At 46.8% G+C, this 14979-nt stretch overlaps 1 protein-coding gene across 5 annotated transcripts in view; it reads left to right on the forward strand.

The window, feature by feature from the left end:
- The window catches only part of MID2 (midline 2), a 339116-nt gene that overhangs the window by 237160 nt on the left and 86977 nt on the right, over positions 1–14979 (forward strand). For all 5 annotated transcript variants that reach the window (XM_073360610.1, XM_073360614.1, XM_073360612.1 and 2 more), the window contains one exon: positions 8371–8478. In XM_073360610.1, coding sequence (XP_073216711.1) covers positions 8371–8478 — 108 coding nt within the window. The remainder of the gene's footprint in view (positions 1–8370; positions 8479–14979) is intronic.

Here is a 14979-nt window from a genome sequence, read left to right on the forward strand (position 1 = left end):
AGAGAGCGATCCATTGTAACCCTTTCATGGCCTCTCATTTTCACTGTAGTGAGGTATCTTCTTCCTGCTGCTTCTTTCCTAGTTCAGATATTGCAGGTATTAGAAGCTTGGGGGGAGAAAAGGCTCCAGCAGGGATTAATTAGCCTGAGTTAAATGAAATGCATTATAGAGACTTCTCTCTCCTACATTCATTCCACTTCATCACAGGGGTGCCGGAACAGGGGGGCTAGGGGCTATGGGCCATGCCCCCCCCCTTTTTATTGGTTGTAAGGGTGAGCAACGGGGAAGTGGGTGGAGCGGAGTGAGTGGGGGGAAGGTGTGGAGCGGGGTCTCGGGGAGAAGGGGCGGTGCGAGGGTGGAGTCTCGAGCGGCAGTGCAGCGTGGGGAGCTATGGAGGCAGGGTTCAGTCGCCTGTGGCCCCTCCACTTTTAGGGCACTTGTGCTGCTCCGGTTTCATCATGAATAGTAGGGAGAGCCCTAGAACTGGCTGGTTTCTCAAGCTCACCGACCAAAAACCCTGTTACTAGGATCCTGATTATCTAGTCTGTGTTTGAATGGCCCATAGTCACACATACCAGTAAACAGTGTGTGTGCACTTCATATTTTGCCTTGACTAGATTAGATTCTGCAGGATCCACTTGGTAAATGGCTCTGAAACATCCACTGTGATTCATAGATCCCAAGGTCTGAAGGGCCCACTGTGATCATCCAGTCTAGCCCCCTGTATCCCACAGGCCAGAGACCTGCCCCACTATAATTTCAAGGGCAGATCGTTTTGAAAAACATCCACTCTTGCTTTTAAAATTGTCACTGATGGAGACTCCACCACAAGGTGCTGACCTTTCCATTAGCTTGTTTCTAGTCTGAAACTCTCCCTCCAGTGTGCCACCTGTCTCCAGTACGGCTCCACACAGGTTTACCGACCCTTCCCATAACGTTCCTTTTTCTGTTCCGCTGGCAGAAGGCTGCTGTTGTAGCGCCATGGTGTAGACACGTCCTACAGTAACAGAAGGGATTTTTCTGTCGATGTAGGTAATTCACATCCCCGAGCAGCAGTAGTTAGGTCAATGAAAGAATTCTTCGCTCAACCTACACCAGGGGTTAGGTTGGCTTAACTAAGGCACCCGGCGCAATGATCTAAATTTTAAGTGTAGACCAGGGCGGTGAGGCTGGGAAGATGGGAACGTCAGTAAAGGGCCCAGAAGCTTGCTGTGAAACTGAAGCTTTTTGTGGTGGCTCATCCCAGAGCTTCATTCAGTGCTGGCACACTTGGGGCACAGGATCTTCACTACTGGGAAGTGTGGGAGTGTCCATTGTAACACAGTGAGGAGTGGGAGGCTGGAGAGACCAAGCACGTGCCTTTAAAAAGTATGGCCATGCTTCCCCTAGCGTGAGGTTAAATCAAAGGGGCTTGTGGGGCTAGTGCCCCACTTCTGGAACTACACTGAATTCTAGGGGACAGATGGCCATTTGCCTGTCTGGTGGAGAAAGTGTAAGGGCACAGAGTCTTACAGTCAGGACACTTTCCAGATCAGGTCTTGATATCCTAGCTAGAGCTGAGCAAAATTTTTGGGACAAACCACTTTTTCCCTGAAAAAATGCAGATTCGGGTTGACAGAAACATTTTACAAATTCACCTCAAATTCACCAGTTTGTTTTGGCCGGGGGGAAAAAAAACAAAGAAATCTGAAGGGAAAAAAAAGTGGAAATGTTTCATTTTCATAGAATCATAGAACTGGAAGGGACCTCGAGATGTCACCTAGTCCAGTCCTCTACATTCAAGGCAGGACCAAATATTCTCTAGACCTGGGATCTCAAACTCAAATCACCACAAGAGCCACATGAGGACTAGTACATTGGCCCAAGGGCTGCATCACTGAAACCTTTTCACACAACGATACAAAAGTATAGTAAAAAATGAAGACTAATATAGTATGCTATTAAAAGTCAATGTATTAACTTTTTAAAAACCGTAATGCGAAGATGTGTTTTGATAAAATATAAACACTCAGTAATGCACCTCACTCAAACGACAAAACACGCATTTACTTTTAGAATTACTTTGACTAATATTTAGCTTGTGATCCACTATGATCCCCAGATCCCTTTCCGCAGTACTCCTTCCTAGGCAGTCATTTCCCATTTTGTATGTGTGCAACTAATTGTTCCCTCTTAAGTGGAGTACTTTGCCTTTGTGCTTATTGAATTTCATCCTATGTACTTCAGACCATTTCTCCAGTTTGTCCAGATCATTTTGAATTTTAATCCTATCCTCCAAAGCACTTGCAACCCCTCCTAGCTTGATATCGTCCACAAACTTTATAAGTGTACTGTCTATGCCATTATCTAAATCACTGATGAAGATATTGAACAGAACCAGACCCAGAACCAATCCCTGCAGGACCCCACTCGTTATGCCCTTCCATCATGACTGTGAACCACTGATAACTACTCTCTGGGAATGATTTTCCAACCAGTTATGCACCCACCTTATAGTAGCTCCATCTAGGTTGTATTTCTCTAGTTTGTTTATGAGAAGGTCATGCAAGACCATATCGAAAGCCTTACTAAAGTCAAGATATACCACATCTACCACTTCCCCCCATAGCCACAAGGCTTGTTACCCTTGGTTGGTTTGACACGATTTATTCTTGACAAATCCATGCTGACTGTTATTTATCACTTTATTTTCTTCTAGGTGTTTGCAAATTGATTGCTTAATTATTTACTCCATGATCTTTTCGGGTACTAAAGTTAAGCTGACTGGTCTGTAATTCCCCGGGTTGTCCTTATTTCCCTTCTTATAGATGGGCACTAGATTTGCCCTTTTCCAGTCTTCTGGAATGTCTCCCATCTTCCATGACTTTTCAAAGAGAATTGCTAATGGCTCCTTGAGTATTCTAGGATGCAGTTCATCAGGCCCTAATAATGTGAAGACATCTAACTTGTCTAAGTAATTTTTGACTTGTTCTTTCCCTATTTTAGACTCTGATCCTACCTCATTTTTACTGGCATTCACTATGTTAGATATCCAGTCGCCACCAACCTTCTCGGTGAAAACTGAAACAAAGAAGTCATTAAGCACCTCTGCCATATCCATATTTTCTGTTATTGTCTTTCCCCCCTCATTGAGTAACGGGCCTACTCTGTCCTTGGTCTTCCTCTTGCTTCCAATGTATTTGTAGAATGTTTTTTGTTACCTTTTGTGTCCCTAGCTAGTTTGATCTCCTTTTGTGTCTTGGCTTTTCTAATTTTGTCCCTACATACTTGTGTTATTTGTTTATATTCATCCTTTGTAATTTGACCGAGTTTCTGCTTTTTGTAGGACTCTTTTTTGAGTTTTAGATCAGTGAAGATCTCCCGGTTAAGCCAGGATGGTCTCTTGCCATACTTCCTATCTTTCCTATGCAGTGGGATAGGTTGCTCTTGTGCCCTTAATAATGTCTCTTTGAAAAACTGCCAACTGTCTTCAATTGTTTTTCCCTTTAGACTTGTTTCCCATGATTTTTTACCTACGAACTCCCTGAGTTTGCTAAAGTCTGCCTTCTTGAAATCTATTGTCTTTATTCTGCTGTTCTCCCTCCTACCATTCCTTAGAATCATGAACTCTACCATTTCATGATCACTTTCACCCAAGTTGCCTTCCACTTTCAAATTCTCAGCCAGTTCCTCCCTATTTGTCAAAATCAAATCTAGAACAGCTCCCCCGCTCGTAGCTTTTTCCACCTTCTGAAATAAAAAATTGAAATAAAAAAATAATAAAATCTCCAATGCATTCCAAGAACGTGTTGGATAATCTGTGCCCTGCTGTGTTATTTTCCCAAGAGATGTCTGGGTAGTTGAAGTCCCCCATCACCACCAAGTCCTGTGCTTTGGATGATTTTGTTAGTTGTTTAAAAAAAAAGTCTCATCCACCTCTTCTTCCTGGTCAGGTGGTCTGTAGTAGACCCCTTACCATGACATCACCCTTGTTTTTTACCCCTTTTATTCTTACCCAGAGACTTTCAACAACCGTCTCTTATTTCTATCTCAGCCTCAGTCCAAGTGTCTACATTTTTAATATATAAGGCAACACCTCCTCCCTTTTTTCCCTGCCTGTCCTTCCTGAGCCAGCTATACCCTTCTATACAGGAGCTCCTCACTTAAAGTCGTCCCTGTTACCGTTGTTTTGTTGTTACGTTGCTGATCAATTAGAGAACATGCTCGTTTAAAGTTGTGCAGTGCTCCCTTATAACGTGGTTTGGCAGCCGCCTGCTTTGTCCACTGCTTGCCGGAAGAGCAGTCTGATGGAGCGAGCTGGTGGGGGCTTGGAACCAGGGTCGACTGGCAGCCCCCCATCGGCTTCCTGTTTCCCTAAGTTCCCTGTGTGGCAGCCGCCCAGCAGGCTATCAATTGATGGCGGTTCAGCTGTCCCTTCCCCCACTGCCGTGTGCTGCTCCTGCCCTCTGCCTTGGAGCTGTTCCCCGAGCCTCCTGCTTGCTGTGCGGAGGGTAGGAATGAGGGGGGCTAATATCAGGGTGTCCCCCTGCTCCTGCCACCCACTTACCCCTTCTCCATAGAGCAGGGCGGGGACACGACAGGGCTCAGGACGGAGGGAGCTTGCAGGCCACAGCTGCGGTCTCAACTTCCTGATCTAAAAAGGCAATGTACTTAGAGCAGGGTCAGCGTACTTAAAGGAACAATGTGCATCTCTCTCTCCCACACACAGGGTGTGTGTCTCTGTCTCTGTCTGCCATGCTGTCTCCCCTCCCTCCATTTGTGCTGTCTTGCAGAGCATGAGGCTACATTAACAACAATGTGTTAACCTTTGAGGGCTCAGCCAAGTGCTAGGTCATCATTTAGCAGTAAGGCATTCCCTGGGAAATATCCCACCCTCTTCCACCCTCTGACTCCACCACCTCAACCAAGCTTCACAATTATCATTGCTGTGTACAGTATTAAATTGTTTGTTTAAAACTTTTTCTGTGTATACATATACATAATATAGTCTTTTGTCTGGAGAAAATAATTGCCCTGGAATCTAATCCCCCCTCCCCCCCATTTACATTCATTCTTATGGGGAAATTGGATTCGCTTAACATTGTTTCGCTTAAAGTCGCATTTTTCAGGAACGTAACTACAATGTTAGGCACGGAGTTACTGTACCAATATTCCAGTCATGCATATTATCCCACCAAGTCTCTGTGATGCCAACTATGTCATAGTTGTGTTTATGTACAAGCATTTAGAGTTCTTCCTGCTTATTTCCCATACTTCTCGCATTAGTATACAGACATCTATGATACTGATTTGATTCCCTCCCCCACCCCAGTTCCGTCTTGTCTCGCCCTTATTTCTGCTATAACAGCCCACGCTCCCCCTAAATTCCAATCCTTCTCCCAGGTCTCCATGCTTTTGACTTACCTGTGGGCTTTGGTCACCTGCCCCTGTCGAACCTAGTTTAAAGTCCTGCTCACTAGGTTAGCCAGTCTGTAGCCAAATATGCTCTTCCCCTTCCTTGATGGGTGGACCCCATCTTTGTTTAGCAGACCTTCTTCCTGGAACAGCATCCCGTGGTCAAGGAAGCCGAAGGCCTCCTGGAGACACCATCTTCGCAGCCAGGCATTCACCTCCAGGATGTATCTGTCTCTGCCGAGGCCCCTACCCTTGACTAGAAGGATCGAAGAGAACACCACCTGCTCTCCCAGGTCCCTCACCCTTACTCTAAGCCCTGTAGTCACTTCTGATCTGCTGAGGGTCATACCTCGCAGTATTATTAGTGCCCACATGGATGAGTCGCATGGGGGCCGGATATCCTCAACAATCCCTCTGTAACATCTTGGATACAGGCCCCTGGCAGGCAGCATACCTCCCAGGATGCCATGTCAGGGTGATAGATGAGTGCCTCTGTCCCCCTCAAAAGAGAGTCTCCAACCACCACTACCCTACGTTTCCTCCTGGGAGTGGTGGCTATGATCCTCCCAACCTTGGGGGTACATGGCTTCTCATCTTCAACCTTTGGGTATGATTCCTCATCACTTGTTGCTAGGGCAGCAGAACGGTTCTCCATCACCATGGTGGGTGGGTTGGGAGTAGGGGTGGAGCACTGCCTGCTGCCAGAAGTAATCAGCAGCCAGTGTCCTCCCTGTACCAGAGTCTTATCCTCCTCCCCCGGTGGCATGACAGCAGTCCTCTCTAGCTGGATAACATCCTCAGCCTTGGATGTCTCCATACAAATACTCTTGAGGAATTCCTCATGGGCAGGGATGCTCCTCTGCCTGGCCACCTCCTCCTGTAGCTCTCCCAGCTGCTTCCTGAGAAATTCCACCAGCAGGTACCTCTCACACTGGATGGTCCCCCCAGCCTGGCTTTCTGTGAGCGGGAAATGCAGGCCACAGTCTCTGCAAATCCACACCAGGATCTGGGTAGAGGCATTAACCGTTTTGAAAGCAGAAGTTTTGATTTTTCAATTCAAACTGAATTTTTTATTTGAAATATACTTCGATGTTGTTCCCAAAACATTTACGGGGTAAAAAAATCAGATAATGTAACATTTAGTTTTTGATCAAACAAAATGTTGTTCATTTGACCCAGGGACCTGCTGGCTGCCCCACTGCAAGCTGCATGACTGACCTGGTGGGCTCTGACCTGTGTCTAGTCGACGATTACCCACGTTAAAGCAAACCCCGCCATTTCACTGGGCGTTGGAGTCCGTGGAGAGGGCAATGGCTGAAAGTGCCACTGAGACTGCCCTTGTCTCTCTCCCGGAGAGCAGGGCTGAGTCCCGCTGACTGCTTAGCATGGGTGAAGCAGGCCTGCTGCTGCCCAGGCTTGCACCCGTTCGGTGGCTTAGGGGCTTCCTGCTGAGCACCCTCCATCCTGCTGAAATCTATCCTCAGCACCTTGGGGTGGATCCCAGAGGCAGTGGCTCTCCAGGGCCTTTTCACCAGCACTCAGGCCATTCAGTGCTTAGGACCAAATTTACAAATCACTGGAGAGAGAAAACAGTGGTAAAACAAGGAAAAATAATCTGGCCTGTCCCCCAGGAAACAGCAGGCCAGCTTTCCTGTTATTCCTTCATTTAGCTATTTGCATGCAAATCTGCTGCATCTTCTTCTTTAATCCACAGCAATTACCTTCCCAACTGATCTTAAAAAGGAGATCTGCTGTGTTCCTCATTGCCTGCCTCAGCCCCTCCTCCCTCTGGCCCCACTAGCATGGCTGGCTTCAGATCACATGTGTACAGAAGTGTTTGATAATCCTCCAGCTGCTTCTCAGTGCTGAGACCTGAGGTGAGCTAGAGCTATACTGCTGACCTTTCTGCACCAACCTGGGGACTTTGGTACTTTGCATCTGGCCCTGCTGCATAAATGCTGCATCATTTTCGCTTCATCTGCGTACAAGAAAGCAATGGATTCTGTCTTGTAGTGTAATGTGGCAAAGCTCCATTCTAGCTGCTGCCTGCTATTCCATTAGAAGCCTAATTCACTCCTTGCATTTTATTCTTTCTCCATGCCCTCTGACGGTGACAGCTTAGTGACTGCTCTGTGATCTCACATTGCTTGATAAGGTCACAAACCCTTCTCTTTGTCACAATCAGTTGGAAGGACCCCTTTGGATACATGCTCTTTACAGACAAGCTGGGACCAAGCATGATGGGGCATTAAGGAAGGTTGTGGCATCCCCGTCACTGGAGGTTTTAAAGAACAGGTTGGACAAACACCTGTCAGGGATGATCTCGGTTTCCTTGGTTCTGCCTCAGCGCAGAAGGCTGCATCAGATGACCTCTCAAGGTCCCCTCCAGCCCTATATTTCTAGGATTCTAACTATTAGGACCCTGCACCTCACTGGCACTAACAAGGTTCTAATCGTTGAGCTGTCTATGCTGGCCTGTGGCCATTGGTATCCAGAGGAGGGCTCAGATTGTGTCACATGAACTGATGTGGTAACATTTTTGTATTGAAGAACGTGTCTCTTGCTCCCTTCTGGTCATGGCTGGACATCCCAGGGAACGGCTCTTTGCCGCATCATGAGGGGCCCTGTCATTTGACCTAAGGACAGAAGCCCAGGCCCCAGCTCTGAAGAGGTTAATATGTGCCCTTGCTTTGGTGCCTTCCTCCTGCTGCTGAAATGGGAATGAATACAGGACATGGCAGCCTGCTTCTATTTTTGGTACCTGCACAGCAGCAAATGTTAAACAGTATTATGTCCTCGCCACTTCAGTCCCTGACTCCCTGGCAGCTGGCACAGGCCTTGGCTGACAGGAGGGGGCCTGTGGTGGGAAGCTGTTGCTTATCTCTCTGTCAGAGTTGTCAGAGTGGCAGGACTTGCCAGGCTCTGAGTCAACGTGTTGCATTCTAACAGCTTGGGGTTTCTGCTGTTTCTGCCTAGGTGAACACAGCCATGCATGAGGCCAAGTTGATGGAGGAGTGCGATGAGCTCATGGAGATCATCCGGCAGCGCAAGCAAGTGATCGCTGTCAAGATCAAGGAGACGAAGGTAAGTGTCGCTCTGATGTGTGTGTTTCTTTGGACATACGTGCGTGGCCAGTGATGAAGCCACAATTACTTGGGGGAGATGTTGCAGACACCGGTGCTGCTGCTCCTATGACATCCCTGCCGCAGATTTTCAGCACAGGTTTGCCAGCTTGACCAGACCTCTTGGTTTCATGATACACCATCCTCTCCAGGATAGCATACTCCCATCAATGGGGCTGATGTGTTAGCAAACCAAAGCCACAGAGGAGGGAGATGTACCTTGAGTAAGTGGTGTAAGAGTCAGGGAGACCCGCTGGAAAAGATTGGTGTGTCTGGAAATGAGCTTCAAGTCTCAGCATTTCTGAGGTTGTCAATGGAGTGGCCAAGAATTTGCCTACAGAAGGGGTAGGATGTGCCAAGGCTGGGTCCTCTAATGCTTTTAAACATAGAGGGCAAGTCAAGGGCTGCTTTTCAGAGATGCTTTGTGTGATGCTGGCAGACCAGGTGCCAGCTCATGCCAAGGTCCCCAGGTCTCAACTGACCACTGATAAACACCTAGCTGGAACCAGTCTGGCTCATCTGGGGGGAAGGGATAGTAGCTCAGTGGTTTGAGCATTGGCCTGCTAAACCAGGGTTGTGAGTTCAATCCTTGAGGAGGCCATTTAGGGATCTGGGCCAAAAATTGGGGATTGGCCCTGCTTTGAGCAGGGGGTTGGACTAGATGACCTCCTGAGGTCCTTTCCAACCCTGATATTCTATGATCTGTGGGTTAGTATAGTTGAAACATTAAAATTATAAGAATGTGTTTCGTGTTTAGACTTTATGGAATGCCTGTGAGTTGCTGCCTGCACTAATCTCACTCACAGCATCGGTATCCCACAGTTGAGCATTGGTACTGTAAGCCTCTGTAACTATGTAAATCACTAGACAGGAAAGAGGCATTAAGTAATATGAAGTGCCATTCTGCAACCAGTGGTGTTATGTCCTGCCTGACAGGAAAGGCCCATGGACACCAGAAGGACTATTGTGGCACGTTAAAGAGGACAAAAGACTTAATTTCTGTGCTCTTCCCCTCCCATGAAGATGAGTCTTGCAAGTGGTTTACTCCCGTTGGCTGAGTTTGCAGCTCAGAGCACATGGGAGGGGGAGAATAAAAACCCATAACAAGATGGAACTGGATCTCTGTGCTGGTTGGACTCAGGGGGCAAAGTTTTCTAGGCGTAAGCAAGGGATCCCCAGCTGCTTAGCCTGGGTTAGCCCTAAAAGACATACAGGGCTTGCTTATAAAAGCTTCTGCTACCTTCCAAAAGGTAAGATTATAATTAATTTTTGTGTGTTTGACCTGCTTTAACCTTGTAAATAACTTGTAAATAACTCTTTCATTTCCTTTTCCCATTTAATAAATCTGTATGTAGTTTATTAGAGGATTGGTTGCAAGTGTTGTCTTTGGGGTGAGATCTAAAGTGCAATTGACCTGGAGTAAGTGACTGGTCCTTTGGGACTTGTAGTAACCTGAATATTGCTGTGATTTTTTGTGTAAGGGACCATCTGTCACAAAGGCAGGCTCACCTAGGTGGCGAGATAGATCAGAGTGATGCCATGTTAAGACTGTTCCAGTGCCTGAGTTTACACTTGAACTTGGTGGGTGAAATCTAAGTATAGAACTCGCAACCAATTAGGGGTTGGTGCCCTGCTTCCTAACAGTCTGCACTGAGGTTGGTGCTCATGCTCTTAAGTCACTGGAGGCAGCTTGACATTGGCATAGTTGGCAGGATTCACATACCACAAGTGAATGAAGTTTATAGATCATAACCTCAGTGCTCTTAAGGTTTAACCTCAATAGTGAGAGTTTTACAGGTTATAGAATGGACACAATGAGTGACCACAGTTATGTGATGGTCTTGTAAGAAAAGAACTTGAACAGTTATGTTGGCAGAGGGGACTATAAAAAGAAAGCCTGAGTTCAGGAGCTGAGAGCTTTGGTCTTAAGTTCTTACCCCAGGTGCTAGGGGAAGGCAAGGACCCTCCAGCCCCAGACGCAGAAGAGGAGATCACTGCAGGGGAATGGGCCCAGTTGTATCACCTGAGAGCGCCTGTGAGCATCAGAGACTGACAGCAGAATTATCAATCAGGGAAACCGAGGCAGCCGAGTTGAGAGCCCACCAAAGACACAGGGAAGAAGTAGCAGCAGTCAAAGCCCACAAACAAACTGAGGAGCGGGCACACAGGAGTCTGATGGAAGCTCAAACATTTCAGCCCAAATGACTGGAGCAGCAAAAGGAGCCAGTGGGTACACCTGCCTCACCCCCCGCAACACAAGGGCGTGGGAGAAGTCTGCCTAATTTATAAAGAAACTGACTGTACAGAAGAGTTCCAGTCCACCTTGGAGAGACTGCCTGGGCTACCCAATATCCCAGAAGATAAACAGATGCCTGTTCTCTTAACCAGCTTAGCTGGGAAGCCAGACAAGTGATGAATGATCTGGAGGAGGGTAGTGTGAAGGTGAAGAAGAAATGCAAAGAAAATATATTGGCAAGATTTAAGATTACCTCTGAGACCTATGGATTGAAGGCTAGAAACATCAGCCTGTTGGACAATATCACTCATGATGAACATGTGCATAAAATATGTCATCTTAGGAGAAAATGGGTAATGGGGGTGGGGACTGAAGGTGAGGATAGAAAATTGTTTGAGCTGATGGCCCAGGAGCAGTTGCCCTGGGTGGTTACAGATGAGGTGAAGGCAGCCATCTGTGACAAAAAGCCAGCCACAGTTTTAGAGGCTGCAGAAATTGCTTATGATGTTGAGTCAAGGGCCCATGGGGGTGGGGTACAAATCCCAGGGGAAGGGAAATCCCCCTGTCACCCAGGGTAAGGGGGAAGTAATGACTGGAAAGAAACCTAACCCCCCACTTAGATAAAACCCCTGAAGGGTACCCAAGTTTTAAAGCCACCTACCAAAAAGGAAGGCAGGTAATCTGACCTCGCTGTGGGGCTATAACTATGTAAATCACCAGAAGGGAGAGATGCATTAAGTAATATGAAGTGCTGCTCTGCAACCAAAGGTGTGATGTCCTGCCCAACAGGAAAATCCAGTTGACACCAGAAAGACTATTGTGGCACATTAAAGAGGACAAAATACTTTGTTGATCTGTTGCCCGCTCCTTCCCCATGAAGGGAGGGTAGTCATGCATGTTAACGCTGATATAGTGCCTGAGGATTTTACACTTGATAATTGGTTGGGGACATCTAAGTACAGAACTCACAGTCAATTTGGGGTTTTGCCCTGGCTCTTACCAGCCTGCCCTGAGGTTGGTGCTCATGCAGGCAGCTTGACACTTGGTAAAATCCATTTTCCTCATTCAGCTTCTGAGAATTGGCAATGAGATTAATAGCAAATGATGCTGTAGCTCAGAGCGCAGTGCTCCCTGGAGCCGTAGCTTTGCAGAGGTCTTCCAGGGGGCCGGTACCTGCACTGTCCAACCACTCTAGAGACACACGCCTTACAACACACAGGGCGCCCAGGCTGTATGTCATGTTGGTATCATTGTGTTGTGCTTCACAAATTCATGAGATGCCGTTAATTTGTCCTACTCCGGCAGCACTTTTTGGGATAGGCTTTGAATAGCAGCTGTAGCTCAGAGTCGTGAGTTAGATCCCCACAGTGTGGGGGAGTGCAGCAGCTATTCTGTATCAGCTCTTACACAGACATGGACCAGGATGCTGGTTGCCACGTGCACATGAATGTCTCTCTGCACTTCCTATCAGATAAACCAGAGCCCCGCCGGTATCTACCATCTCTTCCACTTGTGGTGACATTGCAGTGACACCCGGCAGCCTTTTCAAAACTGAGTAGGGATTATTAGTCAACTGGGATACCGCATCGGGAAGTCCTAAGGGTAGCCAAGAGAAACAAAGGTGAAGATGGAGTTCAGACTGACCAATATCAGGGTTCTACCCAGCCAAGCTGTTGTAGATTGGCTCTGTCAACCCTCTCTCTGTCTTTGTGTCTCAGTCCCAGTTGAGAGCTCCTGTGTCTCTCCAAGGGCTAGCTCCTAACACAGCCACCTCCCACCTTTTGCTCCATTGTCCTCCTCCTTACAGGACCTATGCTGAGTTCACATGTTCTGCCTGAGGGAGTTTCCCATTGTTAGGTGTCAGTTGTTCTGCCCTTGGGGTCCTGTTGTCTTTCCAGGTCCTCCATTGATATGATCAGCTTCAGCCAGTCCTGAATGACCCACTCCTACCTCCCCAGACAGTTGCATGATCCCGGCACCTCAAGTCTTCTGCTCTGCCCCAGGAGTATTGGTGCGCACTGCCTGGGTAGCAATCCCTAGTCAGGCAAGTCACTGCCATGCATGCTATTCATACAGATATTACAGAAAATTCGTACTCTGGCTCAGCGATACCCTCCATCGTTTGGCACCAAATAGCATTCGGAATGTGGCCAATGCTACACGTTATTTCTTATTTGTGAGAATCTTCTCCAGTTTTGCTCTTTAGTGCTAATAAACGATGGCCACATAAACACAACCCTATACCGGAAACCTACAGACCGCTATTCCTACCTACATGCCTCCAGCTTTCACCCTGACCATACCACACAATCCATTGTCTACAGCCAAGCTCTGCGATACAACCGCATTTGCTCCAACCCCTCAGACAGAGACAAACACCTACAAGATCTCTATCAAGCATTCTTACAACTACAATACCCACCTGCGGAAGTGAAGAAACAGACTGATAGAGCTAGAAGAGTTCCCAGAAGTCACCTACTACAGGACAGGCCTAACAAAGAAAATAACAGAACGCCACTAGCCGTCACCTTCAACCCCCAACTAAAACCCCTCCAACGCATTATTAAGGATCTACAACCTATCCTGAAGGATGACCCAACACACTCACAAATCTTGGGAGACAGGCCAGTCCTTGCCTACAGACAGCCCCCCATCCTGAAGCAAATACTCACCAGCAACCACATACCACGCAGCAGAACCACTAACCCAGGAACCTATCCTTGCAACAAAGCCCGTTGCCAACTGTGCCCACATATCTATTCAGGGGACACCATCACAGGGCCTAATAACATCAGCCACACTATCAGAGGCTCGTTCACCTGCACATCCACCAATGTGATATATGCCATCATGTGTCAGCAATGCCCCTCTGCCATGTACATTGGTCAAACTGGACAGTCTCTACATAAAAGACTAAATGGACACAAATCAGATGTCAAAAATTATAACATTCATAAACCAGTCGGAGAACACTTCAATCTCTCTGGTCACACGATTACAGACATGAAAGTTGTGATATTACAACAAAAAAACTTCAAAACCAGACTCCAGCGAGAGACTGTTGAATTGGAATTCATTTGCAAATTGGATACAATTAACTTAGGCTTGAATAGAGACTGGGAGTGGCTAAGTCATTATGCAAGGTAACCTATTTCCCCTTGTTTTTTCCTAACCCCCCCCCCCCCCCGGCTCCTCAGACGTTCTTGTTAAACCCTGGATTTCTACTGGAAATGGCCCACCTTGATTATCATACACATTGTAAGGAGAGTGATCACTTTAGATAAAAAGAAAAGGAGTACTTGTGGCACCTTAGAGACTAACCAATTTATTTGAGCATAAGCTTTCGTGAGCTACAGCTCACTTCATCGGATGCATAACTGTGGACTAACCAATTTATTTAAGCATAAGCTTTCGTGAGCTACAGCTCACTTCATCAGATGCATACTGTGGGTCCACAGTATGCATCCGATGAAGTGAGCTGTAGCTCACGAAAGCTTATGCTCAAATAAATTGGTTAGTCTCTAAGGTGACACAAGTACTCCTTTTCTTTTTGTGAATACAGACTAACACGGCTGTTACTCTGAAACCTGTCACTTTAGATAAGCTATTATCAACAGGAGAGTGGGTTTGTGTGTGGGGGGCGGGGGGAGAAAACCTGGATTTGTACTGGAAATGGCCCAACTTGATTATCATACACATTGTAAGGAGAGTGATCACTTTAGATAAGCTATTACCAGCAGGAGAGTGGGGTGGGGGGAGAGAAAACCTTTTGTAGTGGTAAACACCCATTTTTTCATGCTTTGTGTGTATAAAAATATGTTCTATACTTTCCACAGTATGCATCCGATGAAGTGAGCTGTAGCTCACGAAAGCTTATGCTCAAATAAATTGGTTAGTCTCTAAGGTGCCACAAGTACTCCTTTTCTTTTTGCGAATACAGACTAACACGGCTGCTACTCTGAAACCAGTGTAACATTGTAACATCATCACCGGAAGGAGCTGTTATTATCTGTGTAGTATGTGAAACACCTACTCCAAAGGGACTCTCATGGCCTGTCTGTTAATGCACTTTTTACTCCCCACCTGCTAAAGTTATATGTGAATCTGGGTGCCTCCTCACTGCTCTTATCCCCAGGGTTCAGCTGTCTCAGACAAATTAATGTTTGAAAGGCCACAGATGGTATCTGGCTTGGGGAGGGGAATGGCACAGATTTGAATGATAGATTG

This window comes from Lepidochelys kempii, chromosome 9 (genome assembly GCF_965140285.1).
Source record: "Lepidochelys kempii isolate rLepKem1 chromosome 9, rLepKem1.hap1, whole genome shotgun sequence".
Taxonomy (NCBI): domain Eukaryota; kingdom Metazoa; phylum Chordata; order Testudines; family Cheloniidae; genus Lepidochelys; species Lepidochelys kempii.